Source organism: Hippopotamus amphibius, chromosome 1 (genome assembly GCF_030028045.1).
Source record: "Hippopotamus amphibius kiboko isolate mHipAmp2 chromosome 1, mHipAmp2.hap2, whole genome shotgun sequence".
NCBI lineage: Eukaryota > Metazoa > Chordata > Mammalia > Artiodactyla > Hippopotamidae > Hippopotamus > Hippopotamus amphibius.
Genome location: NC_080186.1, coordinates 145,373,146 through 145,399,538, shown reverse-complemented (window position 1 = coordinate 145,399,538; position 26,393 = coordinate 145,373,146). Strand labels below are relative to the sequence as shown.

Sequence of the window (26,393 nt, the reverse complement as noted above, 5' to 3'; positions counted from 1 at the left end):
CACCTACCATCAACTAATCTTGAACAAAGGAGGCAAAAATATACAATGGAAAAAAGTCTCTTCAGCAAGTGGTGCTGGAAAAGTCAGACAGCCACATGTAAATCAGTGAAGTTAGAACACACTCTCACACCATATGCAAAAATAAACTAAAAATGGCTTAAAGTCTTAAATATAAGATGTGATACCATAAAACTCCTAGAAGAGAACAGGCAAAACATTTTTTGACATAAATTGTAGCAATGATTTCTTAGGTCAGTCTCCTAAGGCAAAAAAAATAAAAGTAAAAATAAACAAATGGGACCTAATCAAACTTACAAGCCTTTGCACAGCAACAGAAACCATAAACAAAACGAAAGACAGCCTATGAAATGGGAAAGAATATTTGCAAATGAGGAGACTGACAGGGCTTAATTCCCAAAATATTACAAACAACTCAAACAGCTCAATATCAAAAAACAAACAACCCAATCAAAAAGTGGGCATAAGACCTAGACATTTCTCCAAAGAAGACATACAGATGGCCAAAAGGCACATGAAAAGATGCTCAACATCACTAATTATTAGAGAAACACAAATCAAAACTACAATGAGGTATCACCTCACACCAGTCAGAATGACCATCAACAAAAAATCTACAAACAATAAATGCTGGAGAGGGTGTGGAGAAAAGGGAACCCTCCTACACTGCTGGTGAGAATGTAAATTGGTGCAGCTACTATGGAAAACAGTATGGAGGGTCCTTAAAAAACTAAAAACAGAGTTACCATATGATGCAGCAGTCCTAATCCTGGGCATACATCCAAAGAAAACTCTTAATTCAAAAAGACACATGCACCCCACTGTTCATAGCAGCACTATGTATAATAGCCAAGACACGGAAGCAACCTAAGTGTCCACTGACAGGTGAATGGATAAAGAAAGTGACACAAAGAACTATTACTCAGCCATGGAAAAGAATGAAATAATGCCATTTGTAGCCACATGGTTAGACCTAGCGCTAGTCATACTAAGTGAAGTCAGACAAAGACAAGCATCATATGATACCACTTACATGTGGAATCTAAAAAATGAAACAAGTGAACTTATTTACAAAACAGAAACAGACTTACAGACAAAGAAAAACTTGTGGTTACCAAAGGGGAAAGCCTTGGGGGGAGGGATAAGTTAGGACCTTGGAATTAACAGATACATACTACTACATATAAAGTACATAAACAAGGTCCTACTCTATAGCATAGGGAACTACACTCAATATCTTGTAATAACCTATGATGGAAAAAAATCTGGAAAAGAATACATACACATACACACATACACACACACACCCCTGAATCACTTTCCTATACACCAGAATCTAACACAATACTGTAAACCAAGTACACTTCAATTTTAAAAAATTACAATACCCCCCTACTCAGCATTCCCAGACCCCTTTATCCTAATCTACTTTTTTTTTGGGTATATATCACTTATCCCATTCCACCATACTATACAACTAACTTATTTTTTATTTTCTGCCTCTCCATCCCCCACCCGACCAGAAACAGAGGCAGGGGTCCTTTTCTGTTTCATTCAGTGATACAGCTCAAGCTTCCAGAGTACGCAGTAAGCATTCAATACATATTAGTTGAAAAAATAATGAAATTGTGCACTAGTCAAAAAATTTTTAATAACTATATTTCTTCTCTGATCAAAAAACAATTTTAAGGGGCAAAGAATGGACTATGCCACCACCCACAGATCCACAAGCTGGTGGGGTGCAAGAGAGAAGCCAATTCCACAGATGAGAGTTCTAGTGCCTCCTGTTCTGGATCATTCCCCATCCTGAGGTCACTAGCAAGCATAAAATGGCAAAAAGGCAAGCATGGGGGAGGATGGGAGTAAATCAGAGATCTTCTGAAAGAAGTGCCTCAGCCAGCAGAAAAGCGAGAACAGAAATGAAAAAGAGCAGATTTTTGTGACCAAAGAGCCATGTTGTCCAGCTCCATCCCTTCCCCGAAGGACAATGCAATCCCACATCCTTCCAGCCCAGACAGCTGCCAAATCGGAGCGGCTGCTGGAGGCCAGGACAGAGACCATCTCGGGGAAGCAACAGCTGGGTGCAGATGTCAGGATGCAGTGGGGAAATGCTTTGCTTCCTTGGCTGCTTGCTGTGCAAAATGAACAGCGTGTGTGTGTGTGTGTGTCTGTGTGTGTGTGTGTGTCTGTGTGTGTGTGTGTCTGTGTAGGCAGGGGGGTGATCTGGGCAGGAGCCTCATCCCATGGCAACACTGGGCCTCCCAGAGCGGGGTCGTGCCACAGGCCACGTCTGCGTTGACCCAGCTCGGCTCTACCAGGCACCTCACCCAGCTTTCCAGAGGCAGAAACAGCCCCTGCAGCACTCTGGCCCACTGCTCCTGTCTTCAGGGGGTTGTACCTCTATCAGCCAAGCCGCACACACCAGACACTGGGCAGTTGTGTGCGTGTGTGTCGGGGCAGGGGGAGTCCATCCCCTCCCAGCCCTCATCAGCAACTGTTCCCCACGTCCTGTCTATTTTCTCTTCTACACATCTCCCATTGGCTTCGCCCCGTCACCGCTGCCACCTCCTGCTCCAAGCTACCATCACCTCTCCTCTGGACACCGTTTAAACGTGTAACCCACGCACCCAGTCTCATCCCTCTGATGACAATGCTGCTAGAGTGAGCCTTTCATTTTTTAAAACTAATTTTTTAAATGTAATATACATTAAAAAAACATGAAGCATAAATATACAACCAGAGGAATTATCAGAACGAACACACCTATGTAATCCTTACCCAGGTTAAAAATAGAAGATTAACAGCCTCAGAAGCCTCTCTGGGTGCCCTGTCAAGTACTGTGCCTCCCTCTTGCCTAAATGTAGCTCAAAGCAAGATCCCTATAGATGGCAAATCTGATGTCACCCATGCCCCACCACTTGCCCTGTTCCCATCAAATGCAGACAAAATTCCTAATCCAGGCCCATGGCACAGTCTGGCCTCTCCTGGCTTTCCAGCCTCTCATCATGGCTGCATGGGCCCCAGGCAAATGGAGTTGCCTTGAAGTTCCTTCCATCTGCAGGCTCTCTCCATCACAAAGCGTCTCAACCAGCAGGTCCCTGGTCCAAGAACCTCTCCCACCCCTCACAGCCTGCTAACTCCTGCTCACCCCAGGTCTCAGCTCAAATGCCACCTCCTCAGGGAAGCCTTCCCAGATTTCCCAGTCTAGGTCCAGTCCCACATAACTCTTTCGAAACACACTGAACCTCTGTGACTACACCTATCAGGCTGCGAGGTCTGAGAGGCAGAGATGGCATCTGCTTTGCTCACCACTGCCTGGTACAGAGTAGAAGTTCATACACATTTGTAGAGAGAATAGAAGAGGTTAGAAAACGTCACCCTCCACCCCTCCAGAGTGGTCCACGTCACCAAGCTAGGAAGTGGTGGTGCTGAGATCTGAAGAGGGTGAATTCTTCCAGGGCAGGTGTCTCAGCTCTGGACTCCAAGGCCTAAGCCAGGACCTGACACACGGAGTGGTGAGGGTTTGGAGTCAGCGCTGGGTGCAAGTCCTGGCTACTCCACTTATAAACTGCCACCATGGGCTAGCCCCTCCATCCCCGTGAGACACAGCTGCCCAGCACAGAAGATGAGGGCAGCAGACACTCTCTTCCTAGAATGGTTCTGAGGAAGCGGGCGACTGCCCAGATCTAATCTCTGCCGCCTGCCCTGAGAGCAGCTGCCTCCCGCTGCCCGTCCTTGAGAAACCCCTGTCTGGGCCTGGGGCCCAGGAGAAGCCGTGCTTGGGATCTGTGTTTTGGGATACCTGCCACTGGCTGGGTGGCCTCCTGGGCTCTGGATTCCTGCCAGCAGCCGCCAGGGAGACTGAGAGTCAGGGCAGGACATGGAGCCTCCAGGCTTTCTCCCCACAAGCCGGAGTCCACTGCCCTGGCACCCCCGCCCCCAACCTACTGCTCGGCACCTTGGGGTGAGGCTGACACCACCTCCGCTGAACGAGCCTCCAGTGTGGGGTTTTTGAGGACAAACGGTCCTGATAGACTGGCCCCTCCCCCTCCTATACCGCTCTTCCACCCTCACACCCTTGCCTGCACGTGGCGGCTTTCTCCCCTCTTCCTCCCTTTTTCTCCTTTCTCCTTCTGTTACGGGTTGAACTGTGCCTCCCCCCCCCCCCCCACCAAATTCATATATTTCCACTCTACGCCCAGTACCTCAGAATGTGACTGTATTTGGAGACAAGGCCTTTAAAGAGGTGATTATGTTGAAAGGAGGCCGTGAGAGTGGGCCCTAATCCAATCTGATTGGCGTCCTCATAAGAGGAAATGTGGACACACAGAGACGTCAGGGTGCAATACACAAAGGAAGGACCATATAAGGACGTGGGAGAATGCAGTCATCTGCAAGCCAAGGAGACAGGCCTCAGGAGAAACCAAGCCTACTGGATTTCCAGCCTCTGGAACTGTCAGAAAGTAACTTTCTGTTGTTTAAGCCACCCGGCCTGTGGTATCTTGTATGGCCGTCCGAGGAGACGGACGCACCCTCCGTCTCCTTTTCTCTCCTCTAGACTCCTCCTGCCCTTTTCCCTCTCTCCTTCCCTCGTCTCTCCCTGTCAGTCTTTCCTTTCCCTTTCTGCATGGAATTTTCTATCCCACGTCTGCCCCAGATGAGAAAACTGGGAGAGCAGCAGCTTCCGCATCATCAGGGAACCAAAGCTGATGCTCTCGGCTCTGCTAAACCATGACACTGCCACGTCCCAGGGGCCCCCTGGGACCTAGAGCCAACCACGGTCCTCAGGGGCAGAGACGGCCTGGGCCCCATGCAGCCCTCTGGACCATGCCCAGGAACAGCAGTCCCAGGAGGAAAATGGGCCAGTCCCCACCCCACCTGAGGGAGTCACACCCAGACCACACGGGCGGCTCCAGAAGCCACGACGCCTGGCCACCACCCTGGAACGCCTGGGTCTGTGCTACGGGAACTTCTGCCAGAAGGTAGAGCTGGAGCCCTCAAAGCACGGAGACGCCGGGCGAACAAACTGCTGGGCAGGACGGCTCTGCTTCCAAAGAACACCACTGGTGGGGGGACAGCCCAGACCCTGCTCACCCCTCCCAGAGGCCCAGCCCCTTGACCTGCCTCCTGGATGAGCAAGGCATCACCGTACATCCCTCAGTAAGACCTCCTGACTCGTGCAAGATACCGATAGGCACAGTTTGGTGGAATAAGCACTCTGATGAGAGAAGTACAGAGGCACCAAACTCAGGCTTGGTGGTCAGAGAAGGCTTCTTGGAGGAAACGGCATCTAAGAGGAGAGCTAACGATGAACAGGAGCTGGCCATGCAAAGGGAAGCGTATGTGGCAGAGGAAACAGCATTTGCAAAGGCCTACAGCAGAGAAAAAGACCATAGGGAACTGAAACATTACCTGAACATTAACATGTGGGGTGGAAGGTGGGTAGTGGCTTGTCATAGAAGAGGCCAGCCAGGGAGGAAGTCCTCTGTAGGATATTTCCCCCTGCTCATCACCCTCGCACTCTGCGTGCCCTCTATGTACCAGAATGCAGAAAAGGCAGCCATCCCATGACTCAGCAAGCTCCCTCTTCCCAGCCTCCGTCATTCCCCAAATGATGGCCTGAAAAGCAATGCTCCTGGCTCAGGGCTGCTGAGAAGCCACTCACCTGGGAGAGGACGCACTTTGGTGCAGGAGGCACTGGCCGGCTTGGGGGAGGCCTCCTGGATGATTCCTTCCTCTCTACTGGGGGTCCAGCCCCTGGGGAGTTCCTAGCAGCCCTGCTGAGGTGCAGTGGTGCAGGTGGGGACCCACCATGCAGATAGTCCGGAGGGGGCCGGGGAGGAGGCTGAGAGGGCTTCCGGAGGGTTTCAGGGGTGTTGGTCACCTGTATGCATAAGACGAGGAACACCTGAGACACAGGAACCCTTAATACACTTAAAAGCTCAGGGCTGGGGACTTCCCTGGTGGTCCAGTGGTAAAGAATCCTTCCTGCAGTGCAGGGACGCGGGTTGGATCCCTGGTTGGGGAACTAGGATCCCACATGCCACAGGGCAACTAAGCCCGCGTGTTCTAGAGCCCAGGTGCCACAACTAGACAGCCTGTGTGCCGCAACTACTGAGCCCGCGTGTTCTGGAGCCTGTGCGCCACAACTAAAGAGAAGCCCAAATACCACAACGAAGATCCCACATGCCACAACTAAGACCTGACACAGCCAAATAAATAATAAAATTTAAAAAACAAAACACAAAAAATCTCAGGGGTGGCCTTGTGTGTCTTGCTGGCGTGAACAGAGGCCTCGGATCCCAGAGGTCAGATGCAACCTTCAAAGTCATCAGGGGATGGCAGAACCAGCTGACCATCAAGCCAAGAAAGTGTCATTTATCACCAATCCCATGGGCCCACAGAGGCACTTAGGAAAACCCAGCAGGGTCCTGACGGACAAAGTTAAAGTAGCCAAGTTCACAGTGCAAAGCCCTTACCTTTCGCTTGCCCTGGGGCGTCTGCAACTTGAATGTTGGGTTGGCATGGCCAGTTCCACTGTTCTGAGACACCCTGAAGGGACAGCTAGGAACGAGAAAGGAGAGAGGAAGAGGAAGGGGGGCGTTGTTCATCGAGGGTGAGTACCTGAGATCCTTGCGACCCAGACACGGCCACTGAGCAGCTCAATCCTCCCCAAGTCTGCGCTGGTGGAAGTAGGATGGGTCCTCCTGAACCTCAGCTCCCTAGGCATGCAGGCGGTGGCCAATGGAAAACTCCCAAGGAAACAGAGTGGGCCTCATACACAGCAGACAGTGTTCCTCAGCACCTTTTCTTCACCCTTTTAAGACCTTTCTCCCCCAAGAAGACAAGGACGTCACCAGCCATCAACCAATCTCCCTCAGGCATCGTTCCAGGAGGACCTGGGATTTAAAATCCCCTCTGGAAAAAGTATTATTTAATAGAGGACTCAGAGACTATACGTCTTCAATATCCAAAGGAATGAATCACTTAGGAAAGAAATCACTTTTGTCTTGATGGCCAGCCACCGTGCGATTCACTTGAGCTAGTCAGTTTTTCTCTGTTTCCTCAGTTTCCTGGCTTTAAAGTGGGGGCAAATCAATTAGATACACAAAAGCAAATACATTTCATTTCATATTCCAACTTGAATTGGTTGGGGGGATTCTGCTGAGAAGGATTCTCAAGTGATGGCCAGGATCAGTCGAGCGTACTTGTAATAAAAATCAGCTAGTAATGTCTGCCACAGTCAAGGAGCGTGGCGGGGGGGAGAGGGCGGCGTGTGCCTGACATTGGTCCTCCCTGAATCAGACCCAGCAACAACAAATTTTTCACCAGGCACTGCTTACGGAAAGCTTTGTGATCCCCAAGTGGACCCCAAAACCTTCACAGCACCCCATCATACCTGAACTGTTGCCTCAACTTGGAAGGCAGGGCTAAGGGCTTGAGGTAGCCCAGTTTGTTGTTCTGTTTACAGCAGTGGTACAGCAGCGTAAGGACCACCAGCACAAAGACAGCCGAAAACACGCCAGCTACCACAGGACCAGCACCTTCCAGAAACAGAACCCAAGTGGAAGACTTAGAAGCAGTTTGAGATTCAGCAACAGACTTCAAATAATGTATTCCTGATACTCTTCAGAGATTTGATTTTCATTTACTTTGTATTACTCATTTTAATGTAAAAACTATCATAAAAACCACACATTATGTACCACTGGGAAGCCACTAATATTAGCTTAAACAGCCAGGTCAACTTGCCTGGCACAGACCGCATGACAAAGCTTCCCCAGTCACTTCTGTTTAATTGAAGAGAGTCTCTTTCAAGGCAAGGAGTTTCAGCTGTATTATTATTTACCACTAGCTTTCAGCCTGAATCATGATTTTCCTGGACACAAAGCAACCAACACAAAACACTGAGAGGTATAGATTGATCTAAAATTAGAACTGTCACCCATAATCCACAATTTCACATTTGGTTTCACCAAACTGCCTCAACGTTCTCATGAATTATAAATCTAAATGTACAAGATATATATAGACCAGTGACACACTACTTTTATCTGTTTTATATATTGAGGTTTCCTCCTTGAAAGACTTTGCTCAAAAAAAAAAAAAGTACTCTGCTATTTTTAAAAAGCTCGGAAACCAAAGAGCTAAAATCTCTGAGATTTCCACTAAAAAACGGTAACATTTTCTGAGTGTCTGGTTCCTCACTTTAAGCTTTGTTCAAAAGTTCTGTTCATCCAAGGGGATCTGAGCCACTATAATGTGCCCTAGGTTTACGATTATTTTTAAGTGGCTGAGAAGGGGTAGTTGCCACCAGCGTCCCCCAGAAAGAATGGGATTATTCAATAACCTGTGGTCTGTCTTAATCTCTTTCTAAGCAGGACCATGCTCCTCAACAGAAGGGACAGAGGAAGAGCAGCTGAGCTGAGTCCCACACCAGGCTGCTAGCCTGGGCCACTCCTCCCACTCGACCCCTCTTCTCTCATCTCTCTGCATCATGCCACCCGCCCCCACGGCACCCACAAAGGTGGGCAGAAGCCCACGTCGGCCGAGCACTCACTCTCAGGGGGCATGGGCCCGCTGTCGATGCTGCCCCCTTGGCCCGGCGTGTTGCAGAAGGGCGGGGCCCAGCCCCGGAAGCAGTGGCAGTTCTGGTTGTTGTTGCAGACCTGCAGCGAGGGCAGGGCAGAGGTATCAGCACCCTGGAGAGCTCTGGCCTCCCACCGGGCCGGCCCCCATGCACACCATGGCAGAGGAGCCCCAGAACCCCAGGCACGCATACCCCTTGGCCATTGCACTTCTTCCCACAGCCTTCCGTTTCGAAGAACGACGTGTTCCTGCACTGCCCCTCGAAGCAAATCTGTAACGAGGAGGAAACTGGTCAGTACAATGGAAGGGACACTGGTTGGCAATTAGGAGACTGGGATTTTGCATTCAGAACATATGGGCCTGAAAAAGGCAGCCTACTTCAGGTTATTACAGTGAAAAATAAAAACAAACTAAAAAGTCAAGGACAGGATGGTAGTTACCTAAATTCTGCTATCACTTACGTGACTAGGGAGCAAACAACAAATATTATAAGACACTATAAAAATATAATAAATATGTGTTATTTCATTCTATATTACTATATGTTGGTTATATGTTAATTACTTAATTGTATATTACTATGCACTAATTTAAATATTATATACTTAAAAATAATGACCACAGTGGCCACTTTGTGCCAGGTACCATACCAAGTGCTTCAAATGTTTTTTATAACGTCATTCTCATAGTTAACTCTGAGACAGCTGCCATTATTTCCCTCAGGCTTCCCTGACTCCTAGTCTAGTCCACTTCTTAATTCATATGCTAATTAATTTTGAGGACAAAAGCGATAATAGCCAGCCCTTCTAAATGGTTTACAGGGATTATCTCGTTTAATCCTTACAACAATTCTATGGGGTGGATCTTGCTTTTACTGACATGCTTTATAAAGGAAGCAAGCCAAGGGGCCAGAGAGGTTGGGGAAGCTGGGACTTGAGCTCAGGCATCCTCCCTCCAGATCCACACTTCAGTCCCTGCCCTCTGCAACGCGGCCGGTGGCTGAGGGAGGCTGGAGGAAGGGACTCACGTGGTTATGGCCGCATTTGGTCCCAGTCATCACCAGGCCTGGGTCCAGCATGTCACCCTCCTCCTCGGGATCTCGGTAGACGTGGGTGCCCCGACATCGGATCTGCCTCCCATTCATGATGATGGTGGTGTCGATGGGCACGGCATTGGACTCTAGGGGCCGGGCCTCAGAACTCTGACACTGGATCTTCCCACACTTGGCATCTCTGGGCCCGAGAGGGAAAGAGGGAAGGAGATGGAATCAGAGGCAGGCGAAGAGCTGTGGCCCCAAAGAGCTTCAGTCTTTCTCAACCAGGACAGCAGTCTTGGATGGGGGAGAGGCAAAAGGGCAATGAGTGTGCTGTAGGGACTCAGCAGGAAACACCCCATGTGGACTTAGACCAAGGACACAATGCTAGATCCTTATCCCCACACGGATCTAGGCCAGAGGGCTGGCCTTGGGAAGTCCTCTTTACTGCAAGGACAACTGCCTGACCTGAGCAACCTGCGCCCTTATGCATCCCCATGCTCCCAGGTGCTGCAGCCAGAAGCCTGGTGTCATCCCCGACTTCCCATACTTCCTCCTTCCTACTCTAACTCACACCACCATCCTCTCTCACCTGGACACCAGGAAACTGATCTCCCTGCCTCCAGTCTTGCCCTATAGGAGTCTAATTTCCAAAATGCTCTCAAGCCAAAGTCCAAATTCCCCTAGCCATGCATTTGATTCAAGGCTTCTCATGATCTGGTCTCTGCTTATCCATCCAGGCTCATTTCTCAGCAGGCCCCTCCCTGCTGCACCCCAACATTATACTTTTAACTATATCAAAATTGTTATCAGTTCTTCCTACCACGAGTTTTTCTCCACTCGTCTCTGCCTGGGATACTCTCCCGTGTACCAGCACCATTCCCCATCCTGTTCAACTGGATAAATTCTCCAGATCTCAGCTCAGCATAACTTCCTTTGGGAAACCACCTCAACCCACTAAGACTGGGTTGCATGGCTCTTGCCATCATTACACTGTATTGTTAAGTTCCATGTACTCAGCACACTATCTGGCACATGGTAAACCCACAATAGATAGTGGATGGGTGGGTGAGCGGATGGATAGTTGAAATAAATGCATGAATGGGTGGGTGAATGAGGGTATAATTAGTACCCTGTGGAAATGACCCAAGGGGGCTGATGCCCTGCCCTACTATAGAATATCCCAGAAGGAAGTCTGACCAGCTTTCTAGGAAGCATTGCCATCCACTCCCTCCCTCTGACTTCCCTAGGGCTAAATGGCACCTTGTCAAAAGGGCCTGGAAAAGATTTATTTAAAGGCCCAGTTTGGGACCAGCCAAGCTGCTAAGAGGGTGGGAGTGAGGACAGAGCAGGAGTTGCTTTGTCACTCTCTTCTCATGGGGTCTGCCCTGTGGTCATCACCTCATGCTGCACTTCTTGTGTCTCCCATTCATGTCCTTCCCACAGTTTCCAAAGGTGTCACCTGCCACATTCACCTTCTCGAAGCAGAGATCAGGAGCAGGCCGGGCTCCTGGGTGGGCAAGAAACATTTATCAGTACGCTAGCCAACTTTAGTAGAAGTCAGAAGTCCCCAAAGGGCAGAGCTAGCCCTTGGCAAAATCAGAAGGTTAAGAAAGTTTGGGGGGAGGGAATATTCAGCCTTTTCTTTCTTTACCCCTATCAGTTATTCCACTCCCACCTCCTCAAGACCTACTCATAGAAAAAGATTTTACACCAGTTCTTTATACCTTATTGAGGTTTTACATCTGTGGGAGGTTTGTGTACTAAGCCTTCTCTCTAATGAAGAAGCCCATTTTTTTTACTAAAGGTAATAAATACCTGCACAACATTTTAAAGAATAAAGCATGTCTTTCCATTTTTTCTACCTAATCATTCCAGTTCCTACTTCCCTACAACCTGGAGAAGCAATCATAATTAATAGTGTATCTTCTAAAGATCTCTACCTTCTAGATACAATTCTTGTGTATCTTCTGGAGATAATCTGTCTAATAAAGAGTGGCAGCGTCATCTATTCACTGGTCTGCATCTTGCATTTTTCACTTAATGTATCGCAAGAGATGATTTTTTTTTAATTTGGTACATACAGAACTGCCTCCTTTTATTCAGCTGTATGATGTCCCAACATATGGATGTACCAGAATTACTTTAATTGGTCCCTACTGAAGAATTTATCGGTTGTTATTGGTATCACTAACAATGCTGCAATAAATATCACTGTCAGTCTATCTTCACAAGTACAAATGTAGGATATACATCCCTAAGTAGCAGTGTGGATGGGTCCAATGACAGGTGCACTTAAATTTTCGGTATCTCCAAACTGCTTTCCCTTGGGATTATACTTTTCTGTTTCCCCACACCCTCCACAACTATATTATTATTGTTACTGTTGTTATAGTTATAGTAGTATTATTATTAAGTTATTACATTCATTCTTCAGTCTTTGCCAATATGACACATGAAAAAAATCCTATCCCATAGTTGTTGTAATTTGCTCATAGTTTAAGGGCCATTCACATTTCCTTTTCTGTCTCCATTCTCTGCCTATTTTTGTTGGATTATTCTTATCCATTCACCCACTCTGAGAATTTAAAGCATCAAGGAACTAGGAAGAACACTGTCTACTGCCTCTCCCTGAAAGTCTACCCTGAGGCAAGGGGAGGAGAAAAGGTAACCCCTGGAGATACTGTTTTAAAGCCAAGGATTCTAAGCAACCCAGAGAGCCTGAGGGGGGGAGGCTGGCTAGGAAGCAGTGGGGCCGGAGGAGGGCCGCTGCCCCCAGGAGAGCCTTACCAGGACCCCACAGCTGCTGGCACTGCTCCTGGTAGGTGAGGCACATGCCGTTGTAGCAGTAGGCCTGGCTGCCCTCGCAGGGGGTGCCATCCATCTGGTAGAAGTTGGTGGGGCAATGGGGGGACTTGCCCGTGCAGAACTCCGGGAGGTCGCACTGCCGCGCCTGCTCACGGCACAACGTGCCAGGGGCCAGCAGCTGAGCCGAGGAACGAGAGGGAAAAAAAAGTCAATCTCCCACCTGCCCTCCACCCTCCCAGCAAGGGCTCATGCGCATCACTGGCGTGGAACACAATTTCCTATTACCATCATTTCAGAGTGCTTTTCACATGACCTCATTAGCGCAAACCACCATCAGTCACCTAATCTGAATAGTGACTTAGGGTTCCAAGGTGTTTTCACAAATGCTAACTCTACATAGCAGTCTTAGGAAGTAGGTAAGGAATAAGCAGGCAATAATTTAGTTTACTAAGTGCTTTAGTAATAACAGCTACTTTGTGGAGCTCTCACTTCAGTGCCCAGTACAAATATTACTTCATTTAGTTTTCACGATAGTCCTATGTAATATAATTATCCCTATTTTACAGATGATGAAACCGAGGCAGAAGAGGTTAAGTAATGTCTCCAAAGTCTCATGGTTAGTACGTGGCAGAAGAGCCAAGCCTACTAATATATATGTAGAGATACACACACATACACACAAACTAGCATTCATACACCTTTGAATTTACAAAGCACTCTGGCAATAATCCATCCCTGTTACTGAGCCAAGCACCCGGCTAAGTGTGTTACACACACTCATCTCATGAGAGGCTCACAACATTCATGAGCTAGAGACTGCTATTTGTCTCATTCTGCAAATGAAATAACCTGATCAACAGCACACCTTGGGCAACTGGTAAAGACTGAGTTTCCACCTGAGTCTTCCAGCCTCCCTGGGTGGTCAGTGTTACTAGTACTCTTCCCATCTTACAAATAAAGAACCTAGGCTTGGAAAGGTAATAGGCTGCCCCAAATCACACACAGGGCTTGAACTGAAGGTCTCAGACATCAAGCCTCATCTTTTCTTTCTTTTTTTAAAAAAAAAAAAAAAAAATTATTTATTTATTTGGCTGCACCGGGTCTTAGTTGCAGCACACAGGATCTAGTTCCCTAACCAGGGATCAAACCCAGGCCCCCTGCATTAGGAGCACAGAGTCTTAATTGCTGGACCACCAGGGAAGTCCTCAAGCCTCTTCTTTTCCCACACAGTTCTCTCCAGGAACTCCTTTCCAAGATCCAAGCTGAAATCCTGGGACTAGGAGATGGGTGCTCTCCATGCTCATTCTCAGGCCTTAGCCTGCGACTTGAGGACCTGACCCAGCACAGCCTCTCTGGAGGATGCTGGGTCCGTCCCAGAGTCAAACCAGACAGCGTGGGAGTTCCCCTGAGCCAGGCAAGAAGAGCTATGTCTGACTCCACCCCACCCACGAGGCCCTCCCAGGAAAGAAGGTGTGAAGAGGCCAGCTGAGCAGCTTGCTGACAGTCTCAGTGCAAGGGTGGCCTCAGGATGCATCTCTCCACCTGAGAGCGGGATAGAGAGGAAGGGGACCCACCCTGGAGCCAGCCTGCCTGGGTTCAAATCCCAGCTCCTTAACCAGCAGTGGGACCTATGTTCAGGCACCCGTAAGTGAGGATGATAACCCTCTCATGGTTACAGCTACGAGGTCATGCTAGGAGGAATGTTCTAATAAAGTATTTGAACCATATGTGGAACATAATGAGCCCTCAGCCCACAGTCCTATCCAAAACCCTGGGAACAGATGGGCTTCAGACTTTACAGATTTTAGAAAGCAGCTATTACACAGATGTACATACATAGGTACATTACATAGATGTACATAACATATGTATGTTACATAACCCACCAGTAAGGCCTAGGATTATACTTTATAATCAAACACATTAATATGTCTGCAATGAAATATAATACTCTAAGTGTGATTTTTTTTTTTAAGACTATATTTAGACTCATGTCAATTCAGGTCAAATTCTGCCACTAAATGAGTTAAAATATTTTTTTCAATTTTTTAGAAGTTTCTGAATTTCAGAATTGTAGATAAGAGATTGTAGACCTATAGTAATATTAGTGGTAAAAATGATGTGATCTTCCATATTAATATTAAGAGCGTGGGCTCCAGAGTCAGGTAAACCTGGTTCAGCCTCTTCCTGGCTGTGTGATCCTGGAGAAGCTACTTATCCCCTCTGAGCCCCAGTTTCCTCATCTTAAATCGAGGATATTAATATACATCTCATGGGACTTTTGTAAAGACTGAATGAGATGACACATATAAAATTCTCTGCACCATGCCTGGCACTAATAAGCAATCCATTAATGATGGTCAAAATGGTGACGAAGATCGTTATGAGCTCCAAATACTATCAAGCCTACTCTTTCAGGACACTTTTTTTTTTTTTTTTTTTTTTTTTAAATCTCCCACCTTCCAGCAGGCATACACAGCCCTCTGGGATGATCTGAACTCAATTAAGCTCAGTATAGGAAAAAGTAAACTTTCTTCAAGGGCCCCTTCTAGCTCCATGTTCCTGAAACTTTGATGCCAACGCTTCTCCGGGAGAGAGGCTGAATCCTGACCGTCACCCCCCAGCAGAGCCTTGGACTGTCAGGTCAGAACCCTGGGCAGGGGGGAAGGGCCACTTACCTTACACTGGTGACAGCAGGAGCCATGGGCACACTCCGCCCCCTCTCTCAGGGTGCAATTAGAGGCATTGCAGCAGGGGTTATCACATTCCTGGGGAGACAAGAAGGAGGGCATGAGCCTCTGGGGCAGCGGGGCAGGGGGACAGGAGACCAGGCAAGGTGAGGGCCTTCACCCCTACCCTGCCCCACATGCCCCTGGAGCCCCAGCTCCCTGAGAAATCTCTACCAAAAAATCACTTTATAGCTTTATCATTAAGGTAATGTGTATTTGTAGAAAGCACATGCACAATCACCAGTAACACACAACTTAGACACAACTCCTATTTGACTGTATTTTCCTAAGCATTTTCCTATACACATACACAGACATACTTATTTTACAAAATCATAGTATCGATACTGCTTTTTAACTGAGCATAATATGCCCACTTCTCCTTGTAATCATGGATTCTTCTAAAACATGATTTTTAGCATCGTATTACATTATATGGAAATTTTGTGATTTTTCTCATCCCCAACACAACAATCAGAGACCGTGTCTTCTACTGCTGCTCTTTCTGCCCCCCACACTCCTAAGCCTTACCATCTGATAAAAAGATGCCATCGGGAGTCTGGGTGTGCTGGAACAAGCCCTGAACCGTTTATGTCAGCTCCCGGGCCTGCTTCCCCAGACTTCTCTCGCCATCTCCTGCTCCTCCTCAACCCTCGCTGGCCTGGACCCTTCTCTAGGGGTTCCATGCTCTCCTCTCTTCCTTCCTGCCCTGAAGGTCCTGATTTGCTTACATACAGCATGAGATTTAAAAAGATGATGATTGTCTACAAAACGGGAATAGTTACAGATGTAGAAAACACATTTATCGTTACCGGGGGTAAGGGGGGGAATAAATTGGGAGATTGGGACTGACATATACACAACTACTATATGTATAAAACAGATAACTAACAAGGACCTACTGTACAGCACAGGGAACTCTACTCAATACTCTGTAATGGCCTATATGGGAAGAGAATCTAAAAAAGAGTGGATATATGTATATGTATAACTGATTCACTTTGCTGTACACCTGAAACTAACACAACCTTGTAAATCAACTATACTCCAATAAAATTAAAAAAAAAAAAGATGTCGAGATGCCCAGTGACTCTGAGTGTCCCTGTCACACACCTACTATGGTCACAGGCCCATCCATGGGTCCCTCCCTGCAGGATTACAAGGCACGATGATGCCCATTTCACACGTGGGGAAACCGCGGCTCAGACAAGCCCAGTGGCTGGCGAGTGTGGGGCAGCCCTGTGCTTAGTCACCACATCATAACCATCACTGGTCAGGTCTGGCTTGTCGGAGAGACACATGCTGCCACCTGAAGACAGGTACTCACCCACCCATCTTCCCCTCAGAGAAGGAACAAGGGTACTTTCTTTCCATGAATCTCCTACCACCCTGGGCTCCAGGCAGACCTGTGTTCCTTCCCTTCCCCCTTCCCTTCTAACACACCATGTTTCTTCCCGCCCCAAGGCATGGTTCGTCCTCTAGCTCCAGGCAGACCTGTGTTCCTTCCCTTCTAACACACCATGTTTCTTCCCACCCCACGGCATGGTTTGTCCTCTAGCTGAAATGTGCCCTCCCCTCCTCGTGCACCTTGCTGACACCTACCTCAGCCTCCGGCTGTGGGGTCAGAGGTCACACTCCCACCTGAGTAGGGCAGCTCCCCTCACATCACATACACTCCTGACATCATGCCACTGGCCCTCCCAGCACTTACCACAGCTGTATTTATGCATTTTTTAAAAATTGAGATACAGTTAACATACAATAAACTGCATATATTTAGAGCATACAATTTGGTATCCCAAATGTATTAATACATTTTTGCAATTATTTCGTCAATGTGTGTTTCCCCCACTGGACTATATACTCCATTAGGACAGGGACCATGTCTATTTTTCTACCTATCTATTTTCTTATCTGTGGCACATGACATAGTACCACATATTCAGTAAATATTTGTTGAATGAGAAGCTACTCTGAATATAAGCCAACTGGCCAAGCCCACTCAGACTGCTTCTCAACCCCACTGGGCCCTCTGTGATAATACAGATCTCTCCTTTCTGAAGGGTCTGGTGTGATCTCTCTGAACTCATGGTCATGCAGGGGTGAGCCTCTAACTAATTCTTGTTTTATTATGAAAGTTACGTGCTAGCATTAAAAAAAAAAAATCAAACCATAGAGAAGATTATAAAATCAGATAGTCTTTCCCCAAATGTATAGACTCTCAATCTCACCCCCATGATTTATTCTGAATACACAGAATATTTTCGTATTCTCCCACAAATTGTTTTGCATGTTAACATACACATTTTCACCCTTCAAAAAACAGATATGAAACTATCCAGTTCTGCTTTCTTCAGAACAGCAAGCATCTGTTAAAAGTGAGAGAGCTCTGCTGTACACCCACCACACTCATTCTGAAGATCGGAAGGAAGGAAAGGGCTTGTACACCAAGAGTTCTGCTCCTTCTTCCTCCTAGAAGCTTCTTTCAGACTTGACAGTACTTCCTACATCCCCTTTCAATCACCTGTTCTCCAGGCTAAACAGCATGAGCTTATTTTAAGCATCCTCATAAGGCCCAAGTTCAAGTTCATATATCTGGCTGCATGGCCTTCAGAATAAATTCAGTGCAGCTGGAGGGCCAAGGAAGCCATCTGTAGCTCCACTGGTAAAAGACTGCGGTTTCTGGGTAGACCAGATGCTCACAAGGTGAATGCCACAATTTGCACACAAATAGTGTCAACTTCAGACTGGGAGAGTCTACAGAAATTGTCCATATTTAAGGCTTACTCCCCACATCTTATTTGTGATGAGGTCTTTGGTAGCCATGTGTACCCTGGAAACGCCTATGACTAAATTTTCAATCGCATTCTCTTTGACCTTGAGATCTGAAGCCAATGCAAATTCTTCCCCGCCCACTAGCACCAGTACAACACCTTACCTCCTCCTCCCCACAGTCACACTCTTCCCCATCTTCCAGGTACCCATTTCCACATCTCCGGCCTCCATACAGCGTCCTGGTGTCCGGCATGTTGGAGAGACACATCCCTCCACCTGACTGCAGATACCTGTCCAGCTCCCTCCTGTTGCATCTATTGAACACTCTGGGAAAGGGGTGCCTGGGAGAAGAACAAGGTTGGAATTAGCTGGGAGTCTGAGCATCAAACAGCCAGAACAGCGTCAATCCTGCTGCCCATGAGGCTGATTCCAGCTGGACTCAGACCCCGTAGTCCCATGAACGTACATTCTGCCCCCCAGAACATCACCGGTACATTAACTTTCTAAGAATTAAGAAGTATTAAGCACCCCATAAGGCTTTTTGTCCTCACTCTCCATGGAGGATTTATTTGAGAATCTGAAGCAACAATTTCAGCTCTTTTCATGAAAGAGTTGCAATAAATAAAGGATAACTAGTATGTTACAATAGGTCTCTGGAGCTTTAGAGCTGCATAAAATTCCAGCCAACCCAAACTTTTCCTGAAGCTGATATTAGATGGAGATTTTCTTGGTACAGCAGACCAGGCCAAAAAAGGCCAAGTTCATGGGTTTAATTTCTTTGTTGGGCCAGTGATCTGATCTCTGTTCTAAGGATGCAGGCAGCACTCCAAACTCAACCGGCTAATTCACAAACACAGGGCCCTTATCACAAGAGTATGAAAGGTCCTGGGTCCCGCTATTGGGAAAAATGATCAAAAGTTATACACTCCCTGGCAGCAGGTCAGTACCACAATTTGGGTCTATAACGGAAGAGTTATCTTGATTCCAATTCTCTAAACCAACTAAAGGTTAAACACTGGAGGGTTTTCTTCAGTTGCCAGCAATGTCACAAAGAATTTGTTACTAATAATTGTTAAATTGCTAAAATTTGTGAACAGCTTAAAAACAAATTGGAGTAGTAATTAATATAACTCTCAAACCATTTGTCTACAAATACGTTTTTTAGATTAAGAGAGAAAGGGGTAGACCTAACAGTGAGCTCAAAGGGATCTGAGGATGACCCATGGAGTTGCCTGCTGCACAGCAACATCATCCTTTGTGTGTCACTTTCTCCGAGAAGTGAGGAGAAAACACTGGACACGGGACCTCCAAGAAAGCTGCGTCTCCTCTTGGAGACAGTGAAACACCACTCCCTAAGAAGCATAAGCAGGCCCTAATGGTTTGGGGTAGGAGCAACACAAGCTCCCACCCCAGTGGTGCCTTCTGAAGAGTGACTTGGGTCTCAGAACAATTCAGTACTCTCTGCTGTCTGAGTCTGGACCCTGAATATAGGTCCTTGAAGAAACTCCAGAATTCTCTTTCAAAGGCTCTGGTTTAAAGACCCCTTCCACCTACAGGGAGATGGAGCTGCCCTGTCTTTGCTGCTTGTAAACACAGCCCGTAAATTCCCCGAGGAGTCACTGTGGAGGGTGTGCACGCTCCCCTTCCTTTTCCTCGCTCTGGAGGCTACATCAGCACTTTCGGTCAAGCCTGAGACGTAACAGCCACGATCACCCTTCGTTCACATGGAGGGATTCAGGGTTGTGGCTGTTATAAACGGGTCCCCGGCAAAAATTCATGAAGTGGAAAAGATACATGTGGTCAAGGCCAATTTTACAGCTGAAGACACCCAAGACAGAAAATAAATGTATCTAAGGTTCTACCACACCAGACTTCCTGCTAGAAACCCATGCTCCTTCCACACATCTGTTTTCTTGGTCTTCTTCCAACTCTTTTGTTGTCAAAACCCCCTTCCTCTTCAAGGCCCCCGCTAGAAGCGTAACAGAGGCTGCCTGGGCCGGGAGCGACACGTGGGCTACACTGGCCTGCGGTGCTCTGCGCGCCTCCCCGCCCCCGCCCCCCTGTCCCACTCACCCGGTGGCGGCTGCCATGATGCAGCCTCCGTCGGCCGCGCTGGCGGAGCAGCAGTCCGCAGAATCGTGGCTCATGCCGAAGTTGTGGCCCATCTCGTGGGCCATGGTGGCAGCCACGCCGATGGCATTCTCTGAGTGGTCCTGCTCAGGGAGAGCATTCAGGTCAAGGACAGCTCCCCACTGTCGCCCCGCCTTTTCATCAGCCAAGCCTCACAGCTCTCACTGAAGACAGAACTGCTGTGCGCACAGGCTCGGCGGTAAAGCCTGTGCTCTTAACGACACTGCTGACTCGGGCAGTAAACACAGGCGGACGGAGGGGTGGACAGATAAATGGACAGTAGCCTCCTTGCTGTCTACTTCACAGGTCAGAAACGAATAGTCCAAATACTGTCACAAAGTCAGAGAGACGTTCAAAAGAAGGCAATAATTTCCTAACTGTGACTTTGAGACAGGCTCTTGTTCCATAAAGATATACATAACAACATAAGACTTCAAATAAAAAAACATTTTATCTTACAGCTATATCTTACAGTTTCTCAGCCCCTGGTCTGGAACATATAAGAGGTCTAGTGACGTATGATTAACGAAATTGCTTCAAGGTTCTCCTAAGCTTGAAAATTGGAGATAAATGACAATAAATGAAAATTCACCCCTGAGTACCTCCACCTCTTAGAGCTTAATGCCTTCATTTAAAACAATGCCCTTCTTTATGCCCAACCTTCTTTTTTCTCTGCAATAGTTAATATAAAATTATTTTTTAGAAGATGACCTCCTGTTTTGTGAGGCAGTTTTCCACCTTCTGCAGCATCAATATATTGGCTGATACTCACCATGTTGACTCCTCCAGACTGGTACACAGAGCACATGGCCATGAGGGGAGCCAGGCCAATCGTGGTGCCATGAAAGGACATGCCCCTACAGGAGGGAAGGAGAGAGGCTGACTGGGGCGGGAGCTGAGAGGGCTGTTTCCACGTGCCCCACAGCAGGTGGCCGTCATGGCATTCTTTGGCCCTGCTGACATCATTCCCAAGGGGAGAGGTCCCGCTATTCTAGGCCAACTGGACAATGTCCTGGTCACCACACCTCTCACTTCCTCTCACCTACTCCCTCACTGCTCCAGAGAAACAGAAGAGAGAGCAAAAGTTCACGTCTTCCCAAAATATGCCCATAACCCCATTCCCTGGAAGGAAATGGGCAGGGCTTACAAGCTGCATCCCATTCCTGCTGCAGAGGAAGAGGTCAGAGGGTGAGGATGAGGGAAGGGTGGCACAGGTTCTGACGCTGAAGTGAATCATGCCCACTTCCGCCAGCTGCCAGGGTCCCCTGCCACAGCCCTAGCTCTGTGGTGTGTGTGTGTTTTGGGGGGGGGGGCGGGCAGCAGCTGTGGGGGCTGATGCTTCATTCCTGAATCACTCTGGAGCCAAGGAAACAGATGTGTCCCATCAGGGGCCTCACAAAGTGCAGCTGGGTGCAGGGATGAGCTGTTTCTGCCTTTGTGTTGCAACTGTGATCCCAATCTGCCAACAGCCAGCTACATTCCCCCAGTCTGATACACACTTTTCTCAGCTGTACACATCCAGGGCGGGGGCAAAGGAAAGAATAAAATACCAGTGTCTTCTTGCATGCTACAAACATGAAATTTATTTAAAGGATCTACATGGAAATTCATTACATCATGCTCTTATATCTCTGCGTTTGTCTTCTCACTCAGACCATGATATCTTAGAGAGTCAAGACCATCTAATTTATTCTGGGGTCATCAGAACTTAGCATAGCATCAGAAACACAGTGCGTGCTTAATACATGTTTGTGGAATTCAAGGCAGATTTATCTTCAGAGAAACAATCTGCAAAATAATACATACAAATCTCTATGATGCCCTGCTGGTTATGTGAAAAACGTAGACATGGCTCTGAGGAAGTCCTACTGGAAAGTGGATTCAAGGTCTTGCCCAATGCAGGACACCAGGCTTTCAAAGATCAGGCCAAAGTTCTGGTAACCAAAGACTCTTCCTAGGTAAATGTGCCACCATAAGGTAAGCACTCAGGTTTTTGGTACAGCTATTTCCCCAGTCTCTTTTAAAGAGTAAAAAATAGGCTTAAATGACTGTTGTTTTAGAGGGATATTTAGGCAACAGGAAAAAAATAGTTTTATTATGTATGTGCCTTTTGTTGAAACGTCCTCGGAATACATTTGGAAGTCGACACTGAGAAACACTAGATAATCACCACGGGAGCTGTCACAGGCCCCCATGACCCCCGCCAGTTTCTGTTCTCTTCTCTCCGGGATTGAACAAACTCCAACACAACTGCCCTCTCCCCCCAGGTCTCCCTGCCCCCAAACACATGATTCCTGCACTATCTGGCACTGTGACCATCTCGCAGTTGGCACTGAGCCCCTGGGAATGATGTGAAGGACAGGCCAAGGAGGCCCCTCTCCTGTGCCTGCTTCGGGAAATTAACTCCTATACTAGAACAAAGCGCCATGAAGATCAAGGTGAGCCCCTTAGAAAGTCTGCTTCAACACTGCCATGACCAACAGTCACTTCCCAAACACACACCCAATTGTTTCAGAGACTCAACTAAATACGTCTAAGGCTAATTTTCTTATGTGGGTTGTAAACACGTCTTGGGATTGCTATGGCTCAGGCTTTTTAATATTTTCCTGGATATACTGGGTACAGAGCACATGCCTGAGGAAGACTTGGTGACCTGGGCCGGAGAGTCAAGATGGCTTCAGTCCAGCCAACACTTCGCACTGGGGAGAAGGGGACGGACGGCACACGCCACGCAGGCAGGGGCTGTGCAGCTGAGGCCAAGACCACACATACGGAAAAAGGCTACTTACGTGATTAACTGCGCATTGTCGTGGTTCTTCCGGGTGAGCAGCTTGCGTCTCCAGCTAAGAAACGACCAGAGGGTAGAGTACGGGTTCTCCGAGACTTCACACATGTTCCCGTGAGTCCACACTTCCAAGCCCACGAGGGCAATCCGGATATTCAAGGATCGGTAAAACTGAAAACACACACAGAAAAGTCACTGCATCATCTGTCAGCACCTCCTGAGATCATGAGCCCCTTCCCAGCCCCAGTGCTCAGAGCACAGATTCCAGATTCCTCTGCTCTACCTGCCCCTGCCTCCAAGGGGAGGCGGGGACAGGTGTTGCCCTTCTCATTTCTCAGAAGGGGGGGGGGAGCACACCTAAGAGAGGCTCTGCCTCTGGTGGCAGAGCTGGGGTGATGTGGCTTAGAGAAATGAAGACCGAGATGGGACACGGAGTTGCTTTCAGACATGCACAGGGCTCTCATGCGGAGAAAGGCTCAGCATTGTGGCACATGAGCCTAAAGTGGGGCTCAGTCTATCAGTAATACAGACAGGAGGACACTTCATTTCAAGTAGGAAAAAAGCTCTCAAAGCAAGCTAAGCCCTGCTGTTACCTGTAATAAGGACCTTTGGCCCAGGTATCTGGTTTCAATTATCCCTTCCATCCCTCCCAATTCCTTACATGGCTCTTATCATTTTCATGCATCTCTAAAAAGTTCTCTTACATATGGATATTTATTTATTTATTTATTTAATTGGCTGTGGTAGGTCTTCATTGCTGCACACAGGCTTTCTCTAGTTGTGGTGAGCGGGGGCTACTCTTCATCGTGGTGCAGGGCTCCTCATTGTGGTGGCCTCTCTTGTTGCAGAGCACGGGCTCTAGGCACGTAGGCTTCCGTAGTTGTGATACATGGGCTCAAGAGTTGTGGCTCACAGACTCTAGAGCGCATGCTCAGTAGTTGTGGCGCACGGGCTTAGTTGCTCTGAGGCATGTGGTATCTTCCTGGGGCAGGGATCGAACTGGTGTCCCCTGCACTGGCAGGCGGATTCTTAACCACTGCGCCACCTAGGAAGTCCCTATATGTGGATTTTTAAAACAACTTTATTGAGGTATAATTTACATATCACAGAATCCACCCATTTTAGGTGTACAGCTCAATATTTTTAGTAAATTCACCAAGTTGTGAAGTGACCACTGTAATTCAATTTCAGAATGTTTTCATCACACCAATAAGATCCCTTATGTCCATTTACTATTGCTGCTCAGTTTCACCCTCAGACCCGGACAATCACTCATCCACTTTCTGTCTCATAGATTTGCCTTTTCTGGACATATTCTATAAACAGAACTACACAACATGTGGTCTTTTGTGCCTTCTTTCATTTAGCATGTTTCTGAGATTCATCCGTCTGGTAGCCTGTATCAGTCTGCCATCGCTTTTTATCGCTGACTAGTACTCCATTGTGTGGATACACCAAATTGCATATGGCTCCTTTACTGGAAGATGTCTCCCACTCATTTTGGAAGTAAATGGGTATAAATGATATACATGTAGCTAGATGTGCTTACTTTCAAAATTCCCTTCCCCATCACTGGGGGTTTTCGGGTTTTGTAAAGGATACCATAGACAGGTTGCAAGGATTAGGCTGCAAAGGTCCCAGATAATCCTCAGGATTTTGTCCAACCCAGAGATCCTGAAATTTTCTAAATGAGACTTGATCCTTGGGCTCCTTAAGGCTAGAGTTACATCTAACTTGGATGACACAGTATCTTTCATCTCATACACACACAGCAGGAAGAAGGTTTTCTTTAAAGCTAAGTACTGGAAGGCGTAGGTACAAGGAATTCTTTGACTGGCATACCCTAGAGAATACTGAGGCAGCAACTTAAAAAAAAAATAGCAGGTAAACCTAGGTTACACGAGCAGGAGATGCTCTCTTAATCCGAAAGCTGCAGGTACTGCCCCGGGTAAATACAACAATCGTTGCACCAATGTTTCTCAAGCACTTTCTATGTATTAAGCACAGAGGCCTAGAGAAGTTCAGTAACTTGCCAAAGTCTCAGCAGGAAGCTGGCGGAGCCAGGATTACGGCCTGGATTATCAGACCTCAGCGTCTGCTCATGACCCTACACTGCTGAAGGGCTGCCGTATTTACACATCCAGAGAATCAATTTGCCCCCAAGAAATTGTGGTGTAAATGCGCTCCAGATTCAGCAGTTATCAGTTGATGTCAATGGAAATTTTGATTTTCCTGTTTTGTGCCAGGTCAATCATTACAGAAAATAAAGGGTTTGGATTCCGATTTGAACTTGCTTCTCTAGGGTGCTTTCCAAGGTCTTAAACTTGGCTTTTTTCACAGTTAACGAAAAACATTTAGGATTCGGTTCCTGATTCAGCAGCTCAGTACAGTGCATTCCAGTTTTAGTTCCATAATAGCTCAGCTCAAGTAGGTGGGTCAGCAAGCCTCAGAAAAGTGGGTCTGCCTTCCCTCACCCCAGCCGGGAGTGACGAACCTCAGCTGCAGACAAGAGAGCCAAGACTGCTTCACAGAGCAGACCAGCAAGGCTGGGGGTTTCCAGCAAGGATGGGGTTTGCTAACGCCTCTCTTCCCCTTCCACTTGTCACCAGCACCCCTGTTCTATCACCCAGACCAGCTGCAGAGTCCACAAAGGGGAGACCCAGCCAAGTCTCCCACCTGCAGCATCTCCAGAACAATAGATGTCACGTGTGGGATAACAGGGTCTACCCCCAGGGATACAAGCTTTTCTTGTTTTCCCAGATGCTAAGTGTTTGGGCTGTGGGATCATTTAGATGTTACTGTTGAGTGAATTTAAGGCTAGAGAGAGGATGGGACTGTGTCCCTGGAGTCCTTCTTTACAGGAAATGCCAGTGGTTGACTTTCACCTGTCACTGATCGCTGACTGGCGTTTCCAGAGTCATCTAGGGCAAAAACAGGACCTGCCCATCCAATGACTTCAGAACACTACCAAACTTCCTTGTAAATCCCTAAAAATATTTAAGTTCTCTTCCTTATCCTCTAATATTTTTTTAAAAATGATTCCCCCATTGTGACCTGGGACCCATGAATCCCTAGCAGGCCCAGAGTTAAGTTTCAGAAGTTTTCTGAGTGCCCTGAAATTGTACAAAAAATGTGATCAGATTCTCAGAGACCTGCGATCCCAAACATTAAAGTCTACTTTTTAAAACTATTTACTACTTGCCTATCAAAAGGCCACTGTCATTCCAGGTTACCTCTTCTACTGTATTTTGCATTCTTTCATATAAACAAAGTATTTCCAAGTCCCAGACCAGCTTCTTCGAGTAAAATTCAAGAATTTGGGTATTTCCTAAGTGCATGTTTAAAAGAGCCTGACCTCTGGAAGTTAACCATCTGCGTGGCCTTCCTAAGAGACAAAACCAAATGATTTTAGAACTGTTTTACACATGGAGATTATACAGATTGACCCCAAACAAACCCACTCCTCAACTTTTTAAGGCAGGGGTGAGGGAAAAGGGGTGAGGGGACGGTGCTTTGGGTCCTCACC

At 47.3% G+C, this 26,393-nt stretch overlaps 1 protein-coding gene across 3 annotated transcripts in view; it reads right to left on the bottom strand.

The window, feature by feature from the left end:
• The window catches only part of ADAM19 (ADAM metallopeptidase domain 19), an 84,903-nt gene that overhangs the window by 3,757 nt on the left and 54,753 nt on the right, over positions 1-26,393 (bottom strand). For all 3 annotated transcript variants that reach the window (XM_057730131.1, XM_057730139.1, XM_057730121.1), the window contains exons 9-21: positions 22,872-23,038; positions 20,855-20,939; positions 20,026-20,165; positions 18,116-18,293; positions 15,127-15,216; positions 12,431-12,626; positions 11,042-11,150; positions 9,635-9,839; positions 8,801-8,878; positions 8,579-8,687; positions 7,418-7,562; positions 6,498-6,582; positions 5,684-5,902 (exon numbers count right to left, since the gene is read on the bottom strand). In XM_057730131.1, coding sequence (XP_057586114.1) covers positions 5,684-5,902; positions 6,498-6,582; positions 7,418-7,562; positions 8,579-8,687; positions 8,801-8,878; positions 9,635-9,839; positions 11,042-11,150; positions 12,431-12,626; positions 15,127-15,216; positions 18,116-18,293; positions 20,026-20,165; positions 20,855-20,939; positions 22,872-23,038 — 1,806 coding nt within the window. The remainder of the gene's footprint in view (positions 1-5,683; positions 5,903-6,497; positions 6,583-7,417; positions 7,563-8,578; positions 8,688-8,800; positions 8,879-9,634; positions 9,840-11,041; positions 11,151-12,430; positions 12,627-15,126; positions 15,217-18,115; positions 18,294-20,025; positions 20,166-20,854; positions 20,940-22,871; positions 23,039-26,393) is intronic.